Here is a 25,996-nt window from a genome sequence, read left to right as displayed (position 1 = left end):
GAATTATTATCATTAACAAATCTAGCGTTAGAATTAAATTAAATTTAAAAAAGGAAAATTGAGATATAACAAAAATGGTGAGCTTTTAAAGTGTTGTTGTTTGTGTTGGCATGATTTAGGCCAACCAACATAAAAAAAGAAAATGGTTTTTATTTCAACAAACATGAACATGACTCCCCCTCAATCTTCCTAAATTTTTCAAAAAGTTAATTAATTATTTTTTCTTTTTTATGATAAGGATGATGATGATGATGATTAGTGGAGCATTTGATGAGGACTTTGGACTACTCTTTGAATAGCAAACCCAACCCAACTATATGATACTTCCATCTCAACTACCTTCTAATCAAACTCTAATCTTCTCTTTATTTATTTATTTATTTATTTATTTCATTTTATAAGTTCCTTAAAGTTTCTTAATCGCTATTATGTGTTGTATAGATAGGGCCTTGTTTACTTGTATACCCCTTAAAAATAAAAAATACTTATATCTCTATTATTATTATTATTATTATTAATTTTATTTATTCTTAAAATAGTCTATTTCTCTTCGTTTATTCATAAAACAAAAACTACTTTCACAAAATTTATAAAATTAATTTTCATTTATAGGAGTATATAAGCAAATACAAGTGATTTGCAAGGGTATATTAGTGAATATGATTTTTATACGGACATATTAGTAATATACCGCTTTTTACAATCCATGCAAGCAATTTTGTAATATATATATATATATATGTGTTGCGGGTAGGGGACTTTTATATATATATATTCATAAACTATTTGTTAATTTTAAATAATATTTTTTAAATACAATTTTACCCTTTTCAATTACCCTTTCACCCTTGCCCTCAACTGGGAGGGTTGATATAGTATGGTAATTAAAAAAAAAAAAGAAATTAAGAGATAGGATCCTATAGTCATGTTTAATGTAACATTAAATATCTTTTTATTATTAAACAACTATTTAAAAAACTCATACCAAGAACTATATAAAAATCAATCAATTATATGCATACATTTTGCATAACTCAGACTTGTCATGTAATGCGATCCTAATATTTCACTTAAATCTCATTGTTATTTGTAACATAATAGAAAGGGAAGCTAATAATATATATATATATATATATTATTGTTACAATGACTATATAGAGAAAATATTAGATTTGTGAACTTAATTTTTATGTGAGTATATACCCACAAATATGCGATTATTTCCAAAATTTATAATAATATATTTTGAATGGAAAAGAAAAATATCAAATGATTATCATTGTACCATGATTGTAAAAATGACATGAATTGAGGGTAAAATTGGAAACATAATAACATAAAATTATTAAAAGCTCCTTGTATATTTTCATTATGATAATATAGTCCCTTTGATTTTTTATTTATTTTTTAGCTTTTTTTTTCCAACTTATGTTGTACTATTAATATTTTAATATAATGCTGAAATAAATTTGACAGGTATCATGGGGTAAGAATGGCCACTAAGTACTCCTTATTCACTCCCCTATCCCAGACGAAGATTCTTCATTTTCACTTTGGTTAGACAATTGAGGCAGGAAAAGCTTCACTCTCCATTTTGAGAAATCTCATCCCAATCCCTCCCACTATTAAAGAAAAAAAAGTTATGAATTATGAGTTTAATATTTATTAATTCTATATTCATTATTCTTTTATCAACAAGTCATACATATATTGTATTAAAAACTATATAAACACAATAATTAAAAATCAAATACTATAGTAATATGCATCCTTTGCTAGAACTAGAGTAACCTACTAAAACAGTAAAGGCTTTCATTAACCTCATATATTGTATATACATATAAATATAATTTTATTTTGGAGCGGGGACCTCATGGAGCGATCGAGGACTTTTTTTCTATCCCATCCTAAAAAAAGAGAGAATTGAGGGATTCCTCGCCTCGAATGAGGCAGGTCCCGTCCCATGCCCATATGTACAATGGAGTCGCAAAGTGATGCCTATTAAAAGTGCATCGACACAAACATAAAGGTGGATAGTTAGCTCTCTTTATGCTCATGCAGTGGTAATTTTATAATTTTAATTTATTTTTGATTTAAAAGTAAAATTTTTGGAAATGATGGATATTTGTGGAGTTGATAATTTTGAAGGAATTTTTGAGAAATTAAAAGTGGTGGAAGAACATCAAATTATTTTCCTTAAAAAAAAAATATACAATATATTGTATTATATACATAAAGTAACTTAAAAAATGTTATTAAAAAAAAAACACAGCTTATGATTTGAGAATAGGGTAGATGGTCGGTGGCACAGAAGCCAATCAATCATTTGTTTTGTAAAATGGTGTCTCATTTGCCCAAAATTACATATTTAACCTGTACTAAAATCTATAATAACATACAAGTTAATCATTCTGTGTTTCTTATTAAATCAAGCCACATTGTCTTATTATTTTTCTTAAAAAAATTAAATTTAATTGGCTTTTTTTTTTCTTGCATACTATGTAAAATTCATAATTACTTATATACACTATATAAATGGTAGTTGTTTATATATAGCTATATAGCTATGTAAATCATATTTATTTATTTATATATTTCTTGGATAAAAATTTAATTAAAAATTTTATAAAATGACTCACCACTTTTCAGAAAAAAAGAAAAAAAAAATGAAATCAATCTACATTTTTATAAAATTTGTAAATTAATTCAAGTTATAAAAATATATAGGCACATAGAATTTCTTTTTGTAGATATGTGATATATTAGCAATTACCCGGCCTTAATAAGGTATATAGTAAAATTTCTCATTTTAATTATGTCACTTAATTTGCAAAACAACCCTTTAATATTTTACTTATAATCTAATTATTTTTTAGCATGATATTAAATTTTTTGCATTTAATTATTTACAACTGAATAGACATTCTTGAAATTAATGACTGATTTTTTTGGGTCTTTTATTTCAAGTAATTTAAATTTTGGTTGGAAAAAATATGTAAAAATATGTTTAATATTACGAAATTTTTTAATATAAAAGCAACAAGTGACCAGCTATGCAGGAGGGAGGGTGAAATCACTATTCTTTTTACATAGTACCATTCCCACAATTTAAGAATTTTTATATAATTATTCTATATATTTTTTAAATATTAAATAAAAAATTATACCTTGACTATGTCTCTATTGGTGGTCATTACAAACCAACAAATATATTTCAATTTTTTTTTAAAATATAAAATTATCAAAATATACTAAACAAATTTTGGATAATTAATTAAATTAGATTTTAAATCACAAAAACTCTTAAAACACAAGTTAAATATTAAAATAAAAAAAAAGTCTCACAGCACACGAGTCGTAGCATTTACCATAAATTAAAACAAACCAAAGGGTTTTTTTTTAGAATGATGACAAGCACTAGAACTCCAAGAACGTACATGTGTAAAGAACAAGGCTCAACGCTGACCCACGTGTATTCACTTTTGTAAGATATGAAGTTTGATCTCAGATCCTCCCTAAAATAAACGGCCTACGTAAAAGATCTGACACCAATTAACCTAAAGGCCATTGGTCCAAAAGCTAATTTATAACACCCTCATCATTTATGGATTTCGAGTGGCATTCTCGTTATTACATCCAAAACCAGTGCCTAATCACACCCCGTTCCCAACTAGTGGCATTATCGCAATTAAACTCAAACCAATGTCTAATTTTCCTATCTCACTCTTCACAACCAGTTGAAGTGGCGTTGTCGCAATTAAACCCAAAACCAATGTGTAATTCCAATCTCACCCTTCACAATCAGTTGCATTAAGGCAATTAAACCCAAAACCAATGGTTAATCCCAACTAGTGGCATTTCCGCAATTAAAGCCAAAGCCAATGGCCAATCCCACGAATCTCAACCTTCTTAGAAATGAATGGCATTATTGAAAATAAACCCAAAACCAATGGTTAATTCCAATGCCACACTTCACAACCAGTGGCATTCCCGCAATTAAATCCAAAAACAGTTGCAATCCCACCAGTTTCATCCTTCTTCCCAATAATGGCATTACCGAAATTAAACCCAAAACCAATGGCTAATTCCAATCTTACCCTTCACAACCAGTGGCATCCTCGCAATTAAAGCCAACCCAACGGGCAACGGCCTTAATTCCACGTGTCATCCTTCTCCACCATGAATGGCATTATTGCAATTAAACCTAAAACCAATGGCTAATCCCAATCCCACCCTCAAAAAAATAAAAAAATTATAATTCTCTAAAATAATCCCTCTATTTTTTAACTTAATTTTTTTAATCCCTTATCATAAATTATATATTTTTAATCCCTAATCCCAATCCCACCCTAATTATAATTCTCTAAAATAATCCCTATTTTTTAACTTAATTTTTTAATCCCTTATCATAAATTATATATTTTTAATCCCTCTACTATTTTAAATCGAGTTATATCTGTCTATTTTTATTAAAGGGTTTAGAGTTTAAAAGAATTAATATGATTAACAAACAAATATTTTGTATGTAATACAATTGAGATGTTGTGGGGATAAAAAAAGACATGAGATAATCCAGGAAGCACTTACTCATGATCAAAGATCAAATTACTAAGCCTACTTGGATATTGAGCATTTACTTTTATTAATTTAATAAAAAAATTTTAATTTATTGTAGACCCACTAAAATGATAAATTTGACAAACTAAAAACAATTGCTAAAAAAACAATATATATATAAATATATATATATATATATATATATCCATTCTCATAATTTAAAATCAAACCAACGGTTCTAATCCTCATCCTTCTTCCCCAATGAATGGCATTATCGCAATTAAACCCAAAACCAATGGCTAATCCCAATCCCACCCTTCAAAAACTCAGTGGCATTCTCGCAATTAAACCGAATTCCAAGGGCTCTTTAGCCGACAACCCACACCCTCACATACATCTCTCTCTCTCTCTCTCTCTCCTTCGAAACGCACTCTCTCAACTCCTCAAGAAACTCTCTCTCTCTCTCTCTCTGTCTTTCTCTCACCCACCGATCTCTCCGTTTCTCTCCCAATTCCCTCAGATCCGATCCCGATCTGAAACCCTAACCCTAGAAATCCCAACCATCTCCCCCCAATGGAGGAGGTGCTGGAGATGGCGCGGGCCAAGGACACCAAGGAACGCATGGCTGGTGTCGAGCGGCTTCACCACTACCTCGAAACCTCCCGGAAAACCCTCTCGGCCTCCGATGTCACCGCCCTTGTCGATTGTTGCATGGATCTCCTCAAGGATAACAACTTTCGGGTCTCTCAGGGCGGTCTTCAGGCGTTGTCGTCTGCTGCTGTGCTTGCTGGTGAACACCTTAAGCTTCATCTCAACGCGCTTGTGCCTGCTGTCGTTGAGAGGCTTGGGGATGGGAAGCAGCCTGTTAGGGATGCTGCTCGCCAGCTTCTCATCACTCTCATGGAGGTCAGTGTGAATTCTCTGGGTTTGTTTGTTTTAGTGTTTGAATTTCCGTTTTTGTTTAGATGGATTTTTTTTTTTTTTTTTTTTTTATGGTGGTTCTGATTCATGCTCTTTGATTGTTCAATGTATGAATTTATGCTGTATTGACTGAGAAGCAAAATGGTGCTAATCTTTCGTGGTGTTATTTCTAGGTCTCCTCCCCAACCATTATTGTTGAAAGGGCTGGGAGTTATGCTTGGACTCACAAGAGCTGGAGAGTTCGGGAAGAGTTTGCTCGTACTGTTGCGACTGCTGTTGGCCTGTTTGCTTCGACAGAGCCCACACTGCAGAGGGTTTTACTACCTCCTGTATGTGGACGGTGCTATTTTTTTATTGACCTTACTTGTGCTGTTTAGAGTACTAGATTTTGGTGAGGTTATGGTTTTGGAACTCGATTTTTCTTTTGTCAGGTTTTGCAGTTGTTAAATGACTCAAACAATAGTGTAAGAGAAGCTGCAACTACATGCCTTGAGGTTAGTTTCATTTTTTTAAGCATTAGTTCTGTTATTCAAATGCTAAAACCTCCATTCCATATTCTCATTTTATTATTAGTATTACCTTAACCTTCTTGGTGGTTAGGAATCACCTTTAATTATCCTGGTGGTTTACTAATTTGTGGCTTGGACACGGATTATTTACTGCCTAGAGTTTGCCCTTCCACAAACATTAGAAAAATCAGATATGTATATTTCTGTATTTTTTTGTATTCAACCCTTGTAAATAATCTGGATGATAATTTGAGAGGATATTGTGGGAATTACCTAGTGGAAAGGCTTTTGGTTTTGAGTACTTCATGTCTCCTATTGAGCTCATAATTCTAGATCAATGATTTATATTGAGTTGGGTGATTTAACCAACTTGGGCTAATGTAGATATTTCCTTCTGGAATACTTATTGGTGACTTCTTGATATTGGTTAAGCTACGGCAGTAACTCAAGTTAATACATGAGCAATGGCAATCACCCCAAGATATTGTTTTCCAAGAACATTATTAATTCTACATTGGTTTAATCAGGCATGTTAAGTATGCCGTTCAATTTAGCAATTTATAAAACATATGGGGCTTTCAGAATAAGACCGAAAGATGCTGTCTTATAGATGTCTTCTTTTTCAAGGTTGTCAAAGATGTATTTGACATCAAGATAAAACATTGTATTTTTTTAACAATTTTTAACAAATTAAGTGCTCACTCACACATAACACTTGCAGTATCTCCCATTAAAGTGAAAGATATAGTTTTCTGAGAAGGAGAGTTTGCCTCATCATGCCTTTTTCTTTTGTCCAATTGCATCTATCTTTTGTGTTTTGCCTTTGGTGAAGAGAACTATCTACATTGTTGATCAATATGAGGTGGTTGGACATGAAGCAAATTCCTAGTCATGAAATTCTGCGGTCAGGTTTTAAGAAGGTAAGATTTGTAGTCTCCTATCTGTTTAGAGATACTGGAATTGATTCCCTTCTGCGTTGTAAAATGCCCAACATAGAAAAATTCGAGGGCATGATAATTACCTGTCCTGCCAATGTCCCTGCCTTAGAAATTTTGGTGCTATGCCATGAAGTAACGTGATTTTTTTATTTCTCAACATTCTTCCTGTTGAGCAACACCATCTGATGTGGAACGTGGTTACTGATCTCAACTACCATTTTATGGGGATAATGCCTATTTTAAAGCAATTCAGGCAATCAATGTACAGGTGATGCCATTTTTTTTTTGAGCAAGCAAGCACACTTGGAATCTAATCTAGAGGTTGGTGCTACAAGTGATACATTCTTGATCAGTGGAGGCGTATTACAAATATAACTGGATATATTTGAATTTCCTTATAGATTGGTGAAGAACTGTCAAAATGGAATTTCTTTGTCTAGTTTTATGTTTTTTATCCTTGTCCATAATTCTTTATCTAGGGTACAATTGTTTCTCACATTGTTGTTGGGGTTGTGTGTTATGTATATTCATGCTATCTGGCTGATTCTTTCTTCAATATAGCTAATTGAGAACATCAGTGAACATGACTGACTTAACAAAATTCTCGATTCTTCTTACAAGTAGGAGTTGTACACACATGTTGGATCTCAATTGCGGGAAGAACTCCAGCGCCATCATCTTCCTTCATCAATGGTTATGATCTACTCTTTGCACATTTTTCATGTCAAAACAGCCTTCTGAAAAGTATTGGAGGATTAATTGACCAGAAATGGGAAAACATTTGCTACTTATAACTGCAGATGAAAGAGATAGATGCCAGGCTAGAGAAAATAGAACCAAAGGCTCGCCAATCAGATGGACTTGGAAGCCGTTTTGCATCTGCTGAAGCAAAATCATTCAATTTTAGTCAGAAAAGAAGCAGCCCCAAAGCGAAGAGCACACCAAGGGAAACCTTGTTCTCTGGAGGTCAGAATTACTATTTGTCTCCAACGTCATTGTGGTTCAAATGCGAAATATTGGATGTGGTCGTGGGTGATTGGTTCATGACGTTATATGATTCTTAGCCTCCCAAAATAAAAAGTTGGCAATCTTGCTTTAATTATTGTCTCAGACATTTTTATTGCCATGTGAAGGTCCTAATATTTGACTTAAGCCGTAGTATAAAGGCATACAACATACAAGTATACAATGGCTTCTGGTTCAGCTTATTTCTATTCTTGAATTGTCATAAATGAAGAGGACGAGATCTTGCAGTTTCATGTGGCCTATAACCTTCCTTGTAAAAGAATATCTGTCATAAAGGATCATTTAGCAAGTCACTACTGAAACCAATCTCTTTGTATCCTGGATTTCCATGTTCCATGTTCACGTACGCTACATCTATTTTGTACTTACAAAAGCCCTTTTTCGCCACTTAATGTATGTTTTGAAGAGTATGCTAGTTCATACTTCGCATAAAGTTTTATTGAAATGCTTCTTTTTGGTATCATGTTCTAGTTTTATATGTAGGGTTCATTGTAAAAACTATATGCTTGCTTTTCATTTTAGTTTCTTTTTATTATTTTCAGAAATTTGTTGCCATTTCTTTGAAGTTTAAAATGCTGTAGAGCTTTCAATTCTAAAGCAACTTGCTTGCCTCTTGATTCCATTTAAAATACGCTTCAATTTATTTCACTGCTTTTTTATGTGCGGATTTCCAGTTGTGTTAAACCTTTTTCAAGCATTGGTTGATAAATTTCACCATGCGTCTTAGTATGTATTTGTTATGTGCTTTTAACCCACTCTCGCTTGTGGATTTTAACTGAATAAGTTTTCATGTATAATTCTTGAACTTCTTACAAAGTTGCTCTCTTGCTGTGAAGAAGCTGCCTATAACTACGGGTTATTCTCAGACAAATTTGCATTTGATAGTTCGCATGCATTGATCTAGTTTAATGGTTTGTTAATTTCCTTTACCACCATAGAATTTTGTTATAGCTTGCCATTAAACTTTTAGCTTGGTTTATATGTTAATTAAGCTTTTGGATATCTTTTATCTCCTGTTGATTAGTTTATTATGTATCAGGAGAGAGTGATGTTACTGAAAAGCCGGTGGATCCTATCAAAGTCTTTTCAGAGAAGGAATTGATCAGGGAATTTGAGAGAATTGCATCTACTTTAGTACCAGAGAAAGACTGGTCTCTCCGAATAGCTGCAATGCAAAGAGTTGAAGGCCTGGTGTTTGGAGGTCAAATCAATTCTTTCTTAAAACTCATGCATATTCATGTACAGAAGTGACTTCTCTTTTGTGGTTTATCATTGGCATTGGGAAATATATTCAAATTTGTTAATGTTTCTTTACTAATTTATTAGCTTTTGCTTGCCTTTGCTTTTTTTCTCCCCTTCATTTTGTTTCATGCTCCAAGTCATTGAGCGTGCTAATTTGTTGATGTTGGTTTTTAGATTATGCTTCCTTCAAGGATTGCTATGAAACAACAACCGGAGTAGCTAAGGTTCTAATTGTCTTGGTTTAGTCTCAGACATGCCCTTTTTTAATTTGATTGTAGGGTGGTTGATCTTGATCAATTGACAGGCTTTAATGACTTTGTTCAGTTATGTAATGGCTATGCTTTATAAATTTTAAAAAATATGAAGCATGTCCTATTCAGGGATTGCAGACCAGCCAGACAGATATTTTTGTATCTCCTATTTTCGTGCGGTCAATAGATGAAATTTGGAAACTTCTCTGTTATGGTTGTACATCAGAACCTAATATAATCTTCCAATCAATTTTCTATCAGGTGCAGCTGATTATCCGTCATTTCCTATGCTATTGAAGCAACTTGTTCCCCCATTGAGCACTCAGCTATCTGATCGACGTTCTAGCGTTGTGAAACAGGTATGCTTTTCTCTTTTTTTTAAAGTCTATATGTTAACCAAAGGACAGGATCCTTTTGTCATGTTGTCCCCAATCAAAAAGAATCTCTGCTCATGTTCAGATGGAATTTAGATATAGCTTCTATATATTTGGATTATAAGGGTTGTTCAACTTTGACAATATGAATTTTGGACAATTGAGAACTGAGGTTATATGCTACAGATTGTTTTTTTTTTTAAGGTTTGTTTAACCTCAAGCTGTATGTTGATTTGTGCCCTCTCATTTTCTTTTTCTGTTTGTCAGGCTTGCCATTTGTTGAACTTATTATCAAAGGAACTTTTGGGTGATTTTGAGGCTTGTGCTGAGATGTTTATTCCGGTAAAATCTTTTGTTGTTATGTAATTTTATTTGCTTATTTGTTTGAATTACTATTGATGGTACACTTCCTTTTTTCCCAGGTTCTGTTTAAACTTGTTGTGATAACTGTTCTTGTGATTGCGGAGTCTGCGGACAACTGCATAAAAACAGTATTTGACATGCAGAACTTTTTTCCTAACTTACAAGGATTCTTGTATTTATGCCTTCTATTAACATGTATTTCTTCAGATGCTCCGAAACTGCAAGGTCGCACGAGTTCTTCCTCGGATAGCTGATTCTGCTAAAAATGATAGGAGTGCAATTCTTCGTGCCAGGTAGCAGTATTTCTTACAGGATAATCTCTTTCCTGGTTGTTGGTACTTTTTTACATTGATTTGTTAAATGGTATGCAGATGTTGTGAATATGCACTGCTGATACTGGAGTATTGGGCTGATGCTCCAGAAATTCAGCGATCGGCTGATCTTTATGAAGATCTTATTAAGTGTTGTGTTGCAGATGCAATGAGTGAGGTAAGTGGCAAGATGTCATGCACTATGATCTTTAGATCACAGAGTTACACATCTAGAAGTACAGATATGTGGTACAGAACAAATCATTCACTGAAAGATGTTGGCTTTGTCTTTTGTCTTTCTTCATTGTTGTTGCTCATTCTGGGTGTTGGATGCAATAGAAAACCTGATTACCGAAGCCATCTATTATAATCAAATATTGCAAATTTTTTCTTGCATTCACTTTTGAAATTATTATAGATTAATAGACTGACTTGCAAATGGATTGACATGGGCTATACTTTGTTTTTATATGTGTTTCATTGTGTGTTTTTGGATTTACCATGATTAGCAAAGTGATTAATGGAAGGACCAAGGTTATGTATCATGCCATCAGTTAATTTTGGCAAGGTCAACATCTGTATATGGGGAGATCTTGATAATGTTTGATATGGGTTTTGACTTTTTGAGTTGTTTTAACTCTGCATTGGACTGGAAGCTGGTAAATTTGAATGAAGTTTCTATGAGATTAGAAGGGGTTCGTGGAGAAACTATTTGCTGAAATCTTCCCATCTTGCTAGCAATGGTTTTTGGAAATTGACATACACCTATTTTCACGGACCAAAATTTACACAGTGATCTGGATTGTATAACACTCAAAGAAAATCTCTTATGCAGTCAATGATGGGTCATTTGTTTTTTCATCACATCATACTCTTCTCTCAGTGTTGCATCTATTTTGAGATGAGAAGCTACAATATTTGGTTTATTACTGTATCTAGGATTCAATTCAGTGACATTGTTCCATTAAACCGCTTGATCCTGCTAACTTAAGCACTGACTTACTGGAATTTCAAAGGTGCGTTCAACTGCACGGGCATGCTACCGGTTGTTCACAAAAACTTGGCCTGAGCGTTCTCGTCGTCTTTTCTTATCCTTTGATCCTGTCATTCAAAGGGTACATGATTTTATTTATTTATTTGATAGTTTTCACATCATTGAGCTAAATTTGATTTAAGTTTTATGGATTTCTTTGAAGGTGATAAATGATGAAGATGGAGGTGTGCACAAAAGATATGCTTCTCCTTCACTTCGTGATAGAGGGGTGCAGCTATCCCGTGCTCAATCACATGGAGCTACTCCGAGTCTTCCTGGGTATGGAACATCTGCTATTGTTGCAATGGACAAGAGTACAAGTACGTTCTCAGGGTCATCTATTTCTGCTAGCAATCTGCTTTTATCACAAAACAAACCACTTGGTAAAGGTTCTGAAAGAAGCCTTGAGAGTGTGCTCAATGCAAGCAAGCAGAAGGTTTCAGCAATCGAAAGTTTGTTGAGAGGTGTAAACCTCTCTGACAAGCAAAATTCTACAGTTGTACGTTCAAGCAGTCTGGATCTAGGTATTCAATAAGTTACCCTATTATAGCATTAATTTGCAAAGCTTAATAATGCTTTCAGATTTATTATCTTGTTAACTGTTTCACTTTGCTCTCATGCTGCTGCACTTGATTTATATTATTTCGCATCATGTGGACATGTATGAAGGGCTAATACTTCTTTCTTTGTTATTTTGCTCCTAGTGCAGGGGTTGATCCGCCATCTTCTCGAGATCCACCTTTCCCATCTGCTGTGCCTGCTACAAATCATCTGCTATTACAAAGCGCTGATACAAATTTAGCTAATAACGCAAGAGGGAGTCTAAGAAATGGTGGTTTTTCGACTGATCTTGTCTCATCTCAGATTCAAGCCTCAAGAGAGCCGAACAAGTTATCTTATCTCAGTCATTCAGCTGATTCCTTGTCAGCTCTGTCATTACCATACCCTGGTAGAAGGTCTTCTGAACGGCTGCAAGAAGGAGGTGCTTTTGAAGATCATAATGATGTCAGATATGCGAGAAGGTTTACCAATTTTCAAGCTGAAAAGCAATATTTGGATACGCCATATAGAGATGCTGGCTACCGGGATTTGCATAATAGTTATATTCCTAACTTTCAAAGGCCACTAAGAAAGCAAGTTACAAGCCGTCCTTCTGGAAGTAGTAGAACTAGCTTTGATGATAGCCAACTTGCACTGAATGATATGGCTAGTTATATGGATGGCCCAGCATCTCTCAATGATGCACTTACTGAGGGCTTGAGTCCAAGTTCAGATTGGATAGCTAGGGTGTCTGCATTTAATTATATCCGTACCTTGATACAGCAAGGTCCGAAAGGTATTCAAGAAATCACCCAGAGTTTTGAGAAGGTCATGAAATTGTTTTTTCAACATTTGGATGATCCTCATCACAAGGTTGCACAGGCAGCTCTTTCAACACTTGCAGAGATTATCCCATCTTGCAGAAAACCTTTTGAGAGTTATCTTGAAAGGATCCTTCCACATGTCTTTTCCAGATTAATTGACCCTAAAGAACTAGTTAGGCAACCATGCTCAACGACACTGGATATTGTCGGTAAGACTTATGGTATTGAATCCCTGCTACCTGCTCTTCTCCGTTCGCTGGATGAACAAAGGTCTCCAAAAGCAAAACTAGCTGTCATCGAGTTTGCAAACAACTCTTTCAACAAGCATGCAATGAATTCCGAAAGTTACATCAATACTGGTTTTCTTAAGCTGTGGCTTGCAAAGTTAGCACCATTGGTAAACGACAAAAATACCAAATTGAAAGAGGCAGCTATCACTGGTATCATATCAGTTTATTCACATTTTGATTCGGCATCAGTGTTGAACTTTATTCTCAGCCTCTCAGTTGAAGAGCAGAATTCCTTGAGACGTGCGCTTAAACAGTATACCCCACGGATAGAGGTTGATTTAGTCAATTTCCTTCAAAACAAAAAAGAGAAACAGCGTTCCAAATCTTTCTATGACCAATCAGATGTTGTGGGAACCTCTTCAGATGATGGATATGCTGGAATGCCCAAAAAAGGCCACTCTTTTGGAAGATATTCTGCCGGTTCGGTTGATAGCGAAGGTGGGAGGAAGTGGAATTCAATGCAAGAATCCACACAAATTACTGGTTCTATTGTTCAGGCAGCTTCAGATGACGCTGCACAACTTTTTCATCAAAACTTGGAGCCCAGCTCTGACTCTGAAGTTATTGGTCCCAAAATCAAAGATCTAAAATTCAACACAGGCATCACTGTGGAGAACACTGGATTGTGGATTAACCATCCAGAAAAGGCTGATCAAAGCTTGGGAGTTGAGAGCCCTTCAACAACTCCTCGTCTGGATATTGGTATACTGTTAAACAGTGATGCGCAGAAAGCTCTTGGAACCGTCGATGGCAATGCTATTCAAAGCACAGAGCTCAACCAAGAGAATCTCCTTTCAACAAAGATGCACACCTTTGCAGATAATGGACCTAGCATTCCTCAATTGCTTCATCAAGTTAAGTGTCAGCGTGCTTTTCAATTGAGAGTATTACTAAAGATATTTTCAATCATCTGATTTGTATATTTAACCTTGACAGTTAATAATATTTTTTGCTTTTATGCTTTTCTAGATTTGTAATGGGAATGACGAGAATTCAAGTTCTATGAAACACGAAGCACTGCAGCAATTGGTTAAGGCTTCTTTGGGCAATGATCATTCTGTCTGGACCAAGGTAATTAGTATGGATAAGCCAATGGCACTTCTCATGCAGTTGAATTGGTAATTTTTTTCAATGTTTGATAAGATAACGGTTTCAGAGAAGTTTTATATACAAGAATTCAGACAATTTTGGTTTAAAGTTGATTTCGTGAAACTCATAGATAAGTTATCAAAATCTTGTAATTCTGTAATCATGGTCTATTGTGTTTTACACTCCTTGCTTCAAATCGCTCTAAAATTTATTGCTTTTGAAAATTTTTTTGGAGTAAAGAGCATGAAAGATATGTTTCTATTCTTTTTTGGTAATTGGTTGCATTAATCCCTCTTGCATAGTTATGAACTGTTGTAAAAATGTTTGATGGGGTCTAATCTCTAAGCGTGACTTAATCATCTGCTTTGCTGAATGGTTTTCTTGTTTGTGTGTTTTATGCAAATTTACTTTCTGAGTAGGTCATGAGTTCCAATACTTTGGTAACTTATTCTTTGTCTACAGTACTTCAACCAGATCTTAACCACCGTGCTTGAAGTTTTGGATGATCCTAATTCATCCACAAGGGAGCTTTCTCTTTCTTTGATAGGTGAAATGCTGAATAATCAGGTTTGTTCTGATTGTGTTTGGTTTTCTTTTTTTCTTTTTGTTTTGCCTATGCTTTATGTTTGTACTAATTCAATGAAATTGTGGTCATGAATCCTTTATTATCATCTGCAGAAATTGGCTATGGAAGATTCTGTTGAGATAGTTGTGGAAAAATTGCTTCATGCAACTAAGGATCCGGTGGCTAAGGTACTATGCTTTGCTTAAACCTCCTAGAATTGCTTGTCAAATTTAATGTAACTCTTTGTCATTTGATTCATATTTTTTGCAGGTTTCCAATGAAGCACACAGCTGCTTAACAAAAATATTAGCTCAGTATGATCCATTTAGATGTCTTACGGTGTGTGCTTGAAGGCATTGCTTGACAGATTTATTCTTCTTGAGAATTTCCTTGCTTATATATATCCTTTGTTTGCAACAGGTTGTTGTCCCTTTATTGGTCAGTGATGATGAGAAAACCCTTGTTATATGCATCAATTGTTTAACCAAGGTAACTCTTAGAATACTTGCAATTTCTTTTACTGTTATCCTGGTCGACCTTTTCTTGACAATTTGTATTCTCTACTTTTCTACCATGTCTTTTCTGTTTGTTGAACAATCATTGGTGGTTGTGCCAATTAAGCAATTCAGTTCCCTTTGAGCAACAAAATCTAATGCATCAATTTTGTGCGCATTTGCTGGTCTTCAGCTAGTCCTTTGGGCTCCTTGCTTTTGCCATGAAGTTTTATTTTTGATTTTTCCCTTGATTCTTGTTTTTGACGTTAGTGTGTTTGACTCAGTCGCAAAATATTGGTTTTTTTTTTGGTTTAATAACATCTTTCTTTGCTTTGTGTCCCATTAAAGTTGACACTCTTGTTATTTTTGTTCAGCTTGTGGGACGGCTTTCACAAGAGGAATTGATGACTCAATTGCCTTCTTTCCTTCCTGGACTTTTTGATGCATTTCGTAACCAGAGTCCAGATGTCCGCAAGGTTTGCACTCTATATACTTTGGATGTTCTCGAACATTTAAGCATATGCTGTTGTATCATCTAATTCAACCTTCACATATAGAATACTCTTGTTCTTTGCTGCCATTTTCCCACCTTCTTCTTGTTTAATTGGTCCATCTTTAAATACTCCTGATTTCAGGCTGCACTCTGCTATTCATGCTTTATGTTTGTTTTACCTCTATAGCTAACCTGGCATGAACCAACCTTTTTCAAGGTTTATTAGGGTTGTTGTATCATCGAACCCAACCTTCATACAGAGTGTACTCATTCTTTGTTTCCATATTCTGTCTTCTTATCCAGCCAATTTGGTCCACCTCTAGCACAGTAAGTAGCATTCCAAATCTCGAGCATCTTTTTACCAGCTTTGTATTGTTTAACTCTTACAGACAGTGAGACAAAAACCCAAGCTTCACACAGAACGTTCATGTTCTTTGCGCCTGCATTTGTCCTCCTTAGTCACTATTATATCATTTTTGGGGTTCATTTCATTCATGGCCATAAATATTTGCATTTTATAATGCCGCCTGCACTCACAAATATTTTTTTAAACACAAAAGACACTTTATTTTTCTCTCAGTTATACTTGTAGTTATAATGGCCTATTTTAAGACTTTTTCCAGAGAGTTTGCTGACATGACGCCGGAAATAGCTTTAAAAAATCAAGTGCAACTAGAGAAAAATTAAAGTAGTTTTTGTATTATAATTTTTTTTTTTTTTTGTGGCCGCAGGGTTATAAAATGTAAAATTTTTGTGGTCATGAGTGAAATGAACCCTTCCATTTTTTAGGTCTGCCTGTTTCACCACCATAGCAAGCAACACATTGGTACACATTGAAACTTCTTTGATTGGGTACATTTGCTACCAGTGTCTGAATAATATGGTGGTCTATATGAGTAGAACAGTTACGATATTTCTGTCAAAATTTATCTGCATTTGACTGGAGATAGAAATTGTCTAGCTATATTTAAACCTAGTTTCCATCAGTACTTCCAATAAAATAGAATCTCAAAGTTCTCTCTTTTCTACAGACTGTTGTGTTCTGTTTAGTCGATATCTATATCATGCTCGGCAAGGCATTCTTACCATACTTGGAAGGTCTCAATAGCACACAACTCCGGTTGGTAACCATCTATGCGAACCGGATTTCTCAGGCAAGATCCGGAGCTCCTATTGATACTAACCCTTAACGTATCTGTATTTTTTTTAATCCGAGTGCAATCTGGTTTGTGTGTGTTGATTAGTGTATTTTGTATAGTGCATTAGATGCCCCATCTAAATGGGATGATGAGTGTTTGAGTTGTCTCAGAGTGAAGTTTGAGTATTCTTTTTTGAGGGTCCTGAGGTTTGAGATTTGTTCATGTACCGGAGAGGAGGGGGTTTCTATGAGTTTGTCAATAATTATTTCTATTTGTAAAACAATTACTTGTTCAAATGATTGCAGTTTTTAGACTTTGTAATGTTGTTTCAAGGGCCCTTTTGCTTCTCTGTTTCTTTTACATGATAACTAATCTTCCTTTTCGTTACAAATAGAAACTGTAGTTTACCAAATGTTAAGTGGTCTATTAGTATATATGAATCACAAAGTTAAGTGGTCTATTAATATCTGGATCACACGTGATAAAAAGTAATTAATTATGTGTTGAGAATTTGAATTACGAGTGAGTGGATATATTTATGAGAGTATAAATAGTGATTGTGTTTGGGTGATTTTAGTCTATATATAATTTTTTTTATTTCTGTCAAAATTTGTACATGTTCTTTTTTTTAAGCAATTTATCATTTGTTTTTTTTAGCGGTCTAATCATTTCCGGAAAAAAAAAAACTTATCTGAGGCATAGATTAACCTTATCCTTCCAATTAAGATTGCACATTGCAAGAGCCACGTGTATTTCTCCAAAATTCCTGTGCAAAATAGGATTTAATGCGGGAAAGTACAAATAAACAGCATTGATTTGTGTATTTGGATTTAAGTGAAAATTGAGATGCTACAATTTTATTTTATTTTTTTATGTGCTTGCTAAAAATATAAAATATTTTTTATTGTTACTATAAAATTTATATTTATTTGTACCCTTATAAAACATTGTCATTTGTTTGTACAACCATGATCCATAGGTCAAATTTTATTCATACTGTTAGTAGAGAAATACAAATCAAAATCAATGAGAAACTCATCTTTCTATAAAATTCTTAAATCGGTTTTTTATCTCATATAACTACCCTCTTTTATATATATATATATATGAATTTATATCCTCTATGGATGTCTATAGATAAAAAATCAATGGACATCTAATTATCAATGATCCAACTACCGACATCACGTTGATGAGATCGATGATCGCATGACGATCAAAACTCAATCGATCGATAATAATAGACGTCCATAGATGTCCATAAAAAGATTGATCCTCATATATGAACTATATATATATATATATCTTGAGAAAATATATATCAATAAATATAATTTTTATAAAAGCATATTAACAATTACCCACTTTTATAAGGATATCCAAGCAATTAATCCAAATTTACATTTTTTTAGAAATTATTCCCATCCAAATTCACACAGACCATCAGAATATCTAAAACCAAACAAAGCCTCCCCCACTCAAACAAATTCCAAAGTCTTCACTTCCCCTGAACCACATGTAAAAACCATCTCATTGAAGAGAGATGGCATTATCCAAATTGCAAGGATAAGATGCTGATGTGTCACTACACAATTGGTGGAAACCACCACAAATCCTCACCATTGATACATGTCAAGATAATTTCACATCCAAAAATCCCTTTTTGTTTTCAGGCTCCTTTACCACTCTTTTCATGTTTTTTTAGTCTAGTGTGGATGCATGCAATTCTAAATAGAGACAACAAAAAAAGATAAGAGGAATAGTAATGGCAACCTCAAGCTTAGCTTCAGCAGCCTCAAGCTTTGTTTTCACATCCAACATAACTAACAACTGCACCCCAAGGACTAGTTCCATTATCTTTGCCAACAAGCATGGTCTCAAACTTGAGAAGGCTCGTCGTCCGGGCCGAGGAGGCATCGGCCGTTACCGAAACAAAGGAGGCTCCAAAGCCGCCTCCAATTGGTCCCCAAGAGAGGGGCTGAGGTACTTGTGTTTGGTTTGAAGTATTTTTAATAATTCAATAGGTTTGCAAACGTGAGTATTTTATTTCGGCATAAAATATAAGTATTGCATGTTTTCTAGTTGTTTGCTGTAGTTGGAAATTCAATAGATTTGCAAATGCTAGATTTTGACTTGCACATAAATTATGAGTATGTTTTGTGCATGGATGTGCTTGGATTTGCAAATACAAGATTTCAACTTTGGCTAGCTTTCAATGAATGTGTCTAGGATATATATATATATATATATATATATACTTGTTTTTTTAGTTTTTTCATTTAATGTTTGGATCGAGGGCAAAAAATAAAAAAAATAAACAAAACAAATTATACTAGAACACAAACTGAACATATATTTATTCTAGATTTTGAGATTTGTCTTGGATAAAGAAGTCGTTGTCATCTATATTGTATATTCAGAACATAAAGATTGTTTTATTTGACCTCAAATCCAACCAAAAACTAAAGCTCATAAGATGAGACCCCCAAATTAATATTTATATCCATATTTACTGATATAAACAATGTGTGTGTGTTTCTTAAAGTAACCGTCTTATAAACAAACAAATTAACCAAGCTCTAATACCATGTTAGATGTGAAACTAAATGTGTGTGTGTTTTTTTAACTAACCTCACCTTATAAACAAACCAATTAACTAAGCTCTAATACCATGTTAGATGTAAAACCAAATGAATATTGCTCGAGCTCAATTCAACCAAAACAAAAGTAAAACAAAAGTTGATATACATTTTCGATTCCTTATAATATCATTATAGAGTTAAAAATAAACACTAGAAACCATTCATTGAATGTGAACATATGACCTAGTTTTATTCACCTGCTTTTCTTTTTCAGGTGAGGATCCTCAGGAGAGAATCCTATTGGTACAAAGAATGTGGAACAGTTGTGAATTGTGATCAGGTATAAATACTTTGTAACTTCTTCCTATAATGATCTGCGACCTATACTCATAGTAATTTATAAGCAAATCCATGTTAATTTTTTCCAGGATCCAGCAACTCGTTACCCGGTTGTGGTTCGATTTAAAAAAGTGGACTATGCCAATATCTCCACAAACAACTTCGCATTAGATGAGATTCAAGAAGTGTAATGATTTCCAACGCGTTGATGAAGGGCATGCATGCCTTTTGCAAACAATAGTGTAATCTTTGGGTGTGTATATTATCACTCCTTTGTTCAAGCTTTTGTGTCTCTATTTATCTATCTATCTATCTATTCCTCTTGTTCATTCTGACAATTTGGTTCTCCATTTATTAATGTTTGTGATGTCTAAATGTCGAACCATCTTTGAGCAAACCCTAGAACACTGTTCCCAATATGCAACACATTGATAATGGACATGCAATGCAAATTTGAGTTAGTAACAACAGTACCAGAACATGAATTTATCAGAACATATTTGACCAAAGCAATATACCAGCCAGATATCTATATATCTATATATATATATATATATATATATATAAACTGATGGAGTCTATGATTATCTAGTTCTTTGAAGAATAATTTGAGTTATAATAAGATATAGTTTAGTTATAGTTATCTAATCTAAGTTTCAAAAGAATTAATCAATTTGAGTGGTAGTAATTTGCTTCCAACATAACCAACACTAAAATGGTCAATATGTAGCATTGGCATCATTGCAGTAGATGATAGATCCAGTCAATACGTGCTCAAAATATGGCATATATATACAAGGAAACAAAAACAGTTTTTACAGCATATAACATTCTATACAATATGCATATATTTAACTTGAAAAACATCAAAGCAAACACAATAACAAGTGAGACACACAAGCCACACAGGTTTGAGTAAAGCATAATTACATGCACAATATGATATCTATTGAAGATGCTGGAATAAGGGTAGTTTTGTCTGCTTACCAGACTGGAAAACAAGGTCCAGTGCCACCTTCCTTATTGGCATCAGGGATGCTGTTATAGTGGTACAATTGGTTGAAGAGTTCCCAGCTCCAGTCCTCCTTCCTTATCACAGTCATTGGAGGCCACCTATTAATCCGTCACATAGTGCTCCCTGATCTCTCCGTTCCCCACATAGCTAGTGACTATGGAGAATTGGCTCTCATGGCCACCCCACACTTGGTCGGTAGGATCTGCTGTCTGAGAGCCATCAGGGTGGAAGTAACGACGCATTGGTGGACCGCTTCCCTTCCAAGAGGGGTCCAAGTTGAGCCAATACTCTGGAGCTGACTGCAACAGAGAAATAGGTGCAATGAGCTGCAAAAAGACTTCCAAATGCATATGTTTTATATATCATTTCAAATATAGCAATCTCAGGATAATGAGAGTTCATTTTAAGCATTGTTGACACCCTCATATTATGTATAACTCTTCATAGCCAGCAGGCATTTGATCCATAATAAACTCCGACACTCAGAGGTTGCTTACTCACAGTATATATATCTACAGCTTCAATCACAAGAAAGAAACCTCTGTTGTCAATCAATCTATTTAACAGGTTTATCAACAAACAATAATGTATATATTCATATATTCATTATAGTGATAAAAGAAGGCAGTGTAACAGTAGTAAAGTGGTCTCTCAATTAGGAAGCACCGAAGCATACCTTTTGAAAACGAAATTCCCATGCATGATCACATAGGTCATCCTTCATGATGCGTTTCTGAGAAACAAAATGCCTACTATATTAGAAATGAGCAATACAACAATTACACAGAATAAGAAAACATATCAAACATCTTGGTTCTTAAACAGAAGTTCACATGCCACAACTGAATACCATATATAGGAACAGTTTATTCAACTCATCACTAATGATGCAATCCAAAATGTGAAGGAACACATAAAAACAACCTCACCAAGAGATTACAAAGTTGGGTACACATAACCACGGTTTATCACAATTGAGTTTTGTTGATACAACATGACTTTTTGCAGAAACATGACAACTAAAATACTTGAATTCACCAAGTTCACACTCTAAGGTAACAGATTCATGAATAAAAAGAAACAAATCCCACATATTTTTCATCATAGAATCATGCTTTAAGGAATTTTATCAGCTAAAAACTCAAGCAACCATACTAAACATTTATCAGCAAACTGCCCAACACCAAAATTCGGCCATGGTTGAAAACAAAATTGGATCCAAAACATGATGCCCAATGTATGCACATGACTTACTCGCTTCCCGTCCTTGACTGAAAGAGAATATGCTTCTAGCTTTGAGACTCCTCGCAACATTGATACACAAGGGATATGTGCTTTCCCTTTCCATAATTCCTCACACTGAAACATAGCTAGTTCTTTAGTGAATGCTCCTCAACAAGGACCAAATCAATGAATATAAAGCAGAACAAACCAACAAATGTCTAAAATTGCAAATAAGAGTAAGGCATCAAGCAAACCAATACTTGATCAATGAGAAACTTGGTTCTCAGATCAGTGAAAAACAAAATTGAGGATTTTAAGACAAATTACAAGGAAATTTTCATATATTCATAAAATTTTTGTGCTTTTCCTTCATTTTCAGGAATTAATAGCACCATCCTCCCCATACAAACTAGCAGTGTCTAATACTTAAACTAAACCACTATGAAAATCCAAAATTCTTGAAAATTGAATTAGATGGCTCTAGAAATCAAGCTAAATCATGCTTGCAAGAATCCCTAACATCAATATCCTCAATTTATCCCATCAGAACAACAAACAGGGCTTTCTCTTCCCATCTTCAGGCCATTTCATCCATAAATCTCAACTCCAATGAATTCAATATCTCTACAAACCACAACCATATCACTGATACATCACCAATTAAACCCTGAAATCAATCTCTCACCAAAAACATCAAATAAACTCGCAAATTCAGGAAAATCACAATAAAAAAAAGAACGAAACACACAAGATTGAATCACAACCTTAGAGGACCAGATGCGATCGGAGGTGGCCGCCTGGTACCAAGCGCAAGAGACAACAACGGAACGTGCCACGCTGCGTGCATCCAAGAACTCCATGATTCTCGTCAGTATGTCCGGCCCCAAGGCCACCATCGGATCCATCCGCATCTTCTCCTCCTCACCTCCATCACCGCTTCCTCCGACCTCCTTCGAGCTCTCTCCTCCGCTTCCCACTGCTCTTCTCTTCTTCTTGGCTTCTCTTCCCTCGAGCTCGGTTTCCGCCATTAGCGCGAGCTTGGGATTCGTTGCGAAATGAAAAGCTTTTATATAGAGAGGTGGACATTTACAATTCTACCCTTCGTTCAATCTTTTATTACGGATTTACCATGCCAGCTCAGCAACCATGGATGCTTACGTGGCGGCTTTTGAAATTTTATGGAAACTAAATGTTATTTAATAAATAACTAATGTTTAATATTTATTTAGTTAATTAATTTATTTACATACCTTACAAAAACGAATAATTATTAATATTACATCATAAATAATGTTTTTTTTTTGTAAATTTATGTGTTTCTTTACTTTGTCTAATTAAAAAGTGAACCCTTTTATTTTTTTAATGAGAGGGCCAACTCATTTTTTTTTTTGTTTTTATTATAAGAAAAGAAAAATATTTTTATTCGAATAAAATAAAAGATGTTAAATTTACTTATCGAATAAAAAGATGTATTTAATATTCCCCTATAAATATTTTTTTTCTTTTTATTTACTTGTCTAATTAAGAATTGAATCATTTTTTTTAATGAAAAAGCCAACTCATTTTTCTTTTTTTTCCTTATTATAACAAAAGAAAAATATTTTATTAAAAAAATGATAAATTTGTTATCACAAACCAATTTTTTTTTAGTTATTTTTACATAATTTAATTAGTGGAATTTGGATAAATCTTTAACAAAAGATAAAATAAAAATAGAAGAAGCAATCTAGGTAAAAGATTCCTTGGAATCCTCAACCTTTTCAACATTCCATTAATTAAAAATATTACTTGAGTATTAACTATAAATAAATTAGGTGAATGAAATATGCAATTAATAATTCTAATGTTATGACCAAATGTATAAATAAAAAAATAAATAAAAGAGAGAGAGAACTTTTGACTACGACCGTTATCTTTTCTTTTTTTTGCAGTCTTGTTCCACCAATAATGTTTTCAGAAAATAAGTGAAAATAACTCATTAGAATATTCTCAAATTTTAAGTATTTTTCATTAGATTGATATATATATATTCACTTTTCAAACATCATGCAAGTCCTTTTTGTTGGGTATTGGGCTCCTGTCCTATGTGGAGAAAAGCCCAAATGGTCCAAGCCCATTAGGGTTCACTTTATTAAGTGTTTTCCATCATATTATGGTTAAGAGAGTGAAAAAAATCGGGGTGATACCACGAAAAGATAAAAACAGCAGATTTTCGCAGGGGTTCGATTCGACGGAGCGAGCAAATTCAAGTCGGTGTTTGGAGGGTCAAAGCGATGTCCCGATTGAGTCTGAAATTTGGTGAGCACGTTCGGGACTTGCGAGCTTGATTTCCACCGAAGGTTTGTGATTTGGCTTCTCCTAGCTCAAGATATGAGAGTCGAACGGAAGCTCTGAGAATATTGCTTTTTGTTTCCAATATAGCTTGTTTTTAGCTATTGTTTTGGTCAAGTTGTATTTTTTTATTTATGCTCATTCTTGAGACTCTCTTGTACCCTGAATTTGATCATAGTGGAGCTTTGGATTGGTCAAGATTGACCCGTGGTTTTTCACCATTGATTTAAGGGTTTTCCACGTAAAATTTGGTGTCTTGTGTGATTGCAATTTTTGGTCTCTGTTAGGGTTGCTCTCCTTCATCTAGCAAGCTTGGGGGATTGTTTATCTCGTTTACAATCTATTGAGATTGTTGCTTAATTCCCATCAGAGTGGTATCAAGGGCCAGGTTCTCAATCTTTGTGATCATAGTGGTTTTGTTGCTTGAATGATGGAGGCAAATACAAACAGGATGATTAGTTTGAATGGAAGCAATTATCATCTTTGGAAAAGGGAAAATGAAAGATTTGTTGTTTGTCAAAAATATGCACTCACCGTGTTTGTCATGAAGAAGCTGATTCAAAATCTGATGAAGAATGGACATTTGCACATCAACAAGTTTGTGGGTTTATTCGGCAATATGTTGATGATAATGTTTACAATCATATTGCTAATGAGATCAAGCCAAAAAAATTGTGGGAGAAGATTGAGTCTTTGTATGCTTCAAAGTCAGGAAACAACAAACTGTATTTGTTGAATTCCATGATGAATTTGAGATATAAAGAGGGAACTTCCATATCGATCACTGAATGTTTTTCGGGGGCTTCTTGATCGGGTTGTCAGGGATGAGTATTAAATTTGAGGATGAAATTCTTGGACTTTGGTTGTTGAACACACTACCAGATACATGGGAGACATTTCGGTCTCAATAATAAATTCCGCTCCGGGTGGTGTGGTGTCTCTAGAGTCAGTTAAGAGTAGTACTCTTAATGAGGAGATGAGAAAGAAGGCTCAAGGTTCTTCTTCTCAACCAGAGGTTCTGCTTCATGAAGATCGGGGGAGAAATCTTCATATAAATCAGAAAGGTAGAGATAAAAGCAGAAGCAAGTCCAAGTCCAGATACAAGGATGTTGAATGCCATTATTGTCACAAAATGGGGCACATAAAAAGGAATTGTTTCAAATGGAAGCGAGAAAACAAGGGAAAGGGCAAGCAAGAGAAGAATGATCAAGATGGTGATTCCCGTATGCTCCGCTACTCGATGATTTGGTCTTTACTCATCGAGACCGATATAATCAACATTGTATCCGATGAGTTAAGTCGGGTTGTGGATAGTGGTGCTACTTTGCATGTGACGCCAAGGAAAGAATTCTTCACATCTTTCAAATCCGGAGATTTTGGCTCATTGAAGATGGGTACATGTGGCATTGCAAAGGTGGCTGGTATTGGAGATGTGTGTCTGCAAACTACCATGGGTATGAAGCTACTTCTAAAAGATGTAAGGTATGCTCCTGATGTTCGCTTGAATCTTATTTCAGTTGGCAGACTTGATGATGACGGATATGAC

General features: G+C 34.4%; 2 protein-coding genes and 1 pseudogene across 2 annotated transcripts; 2 read left to right on the top strand and 1 right to left on the bottom strand.

The window, feature by feature from the left end:
* Positions 1-5,014: 5,014 nt before the first annotated feature.
* On the top strand, positions 5,015-17,291 carry LOC120264712 (CLIP-associated protein-like). Its single transcript, XM_039272536.1, has 21 exons — positions 5,015-5,463; positions 5,652-5,807; positions 5,910-5,972; positions 7,550-7,618; positions 7,726-7,891; positions 8,991-9,152; positions 9,706-9,803; positions 10,086-10,160; positions 10,241-10,309; positions 10,389-10,474; positions 10,553-10,670; positions 11,509-11,607; positions 11,689-12,049; positions 12,235-14,033; positions 14,149-14,250; positions 14,731-14,835; positions 14,947-15,021; positions 15,104-15,172; positions 15,254-15,322; positions 15,702-15,803; positions 16,852-17,291. The coding sequence occupies exons 1-21, from the start codon at positions 5,131-5,133 to the stop codon at positions 17,008-17,010; spliced, it is 4,335 nt and encodes a 1,444-aa protein (XP_039128470.1). The 5' UTR covers positions 5,015-5,130; the 3' UTR covers positions 17,011-17,291.
* A 1,433-nt stretch (positions 17,292-18,724) lies between these two features.
* On the top strand, positions 18,725-20,263 carry LOC120258587 (photosystem I reaction center subunit IV A, chloroplastic-like). Its single transcript, XM_039266050.1, has 4 exons — positions 18,725-18,806; positions 18,848-18,942; positions 19,816-19,881; positions 19,970-20,263. Exons 1-4 carry the CDS (start codon positions 18,725-18,727, stop codon positions 20,069-20,071), a joined length of 345 nt encoding a protein of 114 aa, XP_039121984.1. The 3' UTR covers positions 20,072-20,263.
* Positions 20,264-20,647: 384 nt separating this feature from the next.
* Positions 20,648-23,147, bottom strand: LOC120262994 (annotated as a pseudogene).
* Positions 23,148-25,996: the final 2,849 nt, after the last annotated feature.

Source organism: Dioscorea cayenensis, chromosome 1 (assembly GCF_009730915.1).
Source record: "Dioscorea cayenensis subsp. rotundata cultivar TDr96_F1 chromosome 1, TDr96_F1_v2_PseudoChromosome.rev07_lg8_w22 25.fasta, whole genome shotgun sequence".
NCBI classification, from domain to species: Eukaryota; Viridiplantae; Streptophyta; class Magnoliopsida; order Dioscoreales; family Dioscoreaceae; genus Dioscorea; species Dioscorea cayenensis.
The sequence above is the reverse complement of the archived record's forward strand: the minus strand, read 5'-3'. Positions and strand labels throughout refer to the sequence as shown.

Excerpts from the sequence above, each read along its gene's own strand:
- LOC120258587 (XM_039266050.1), top strand. The coding sequence starts at position 18,725 with ATGGCAACCTCAAGCTTAGCTTCAGCAGCCTCAAGCTTTGTTTTCACA. Across the intron at positions 18,807-18,847 it reads CAACTGCACCCCAAGGACTA|AAGGCTCGTCGTCCGGGCCG; the intron begins GTTCCATTATCT and ends CTCAAACTTGAG. Across the intron at positions 18,943-19,815 it reads TCCCCAAGAGAGGGGCTGAG|GTGAGGATCCTCAGGAGAGA; the intron begins GTACTTGTGTTT and ends TTTCTTTTTCAG.
- LOC120264712 (XM_039272536.1), top strand. The coding sequence starts at position 5,131 with ATGGAGGAGGTGCTGGAGATGGCGCGGGCCAAGGACACCAAGGAACGC. Across the intron at positions 5,464-5,651 it reads TTCTCATCACTCTCATGGAG|GTCTCCTCCCCAACCATTAT; the intron begins GTCAGTGTGAAT and ends TGTTATTTCTAG. Across the intron at positions 12,050-12,234 it reads TTCAAGCAGTCTGGATCTAG|GGGTTGATCCGCCATCTTCT; the intron begins GTATTCAATAAG and ends CTCCTAGTGCAG.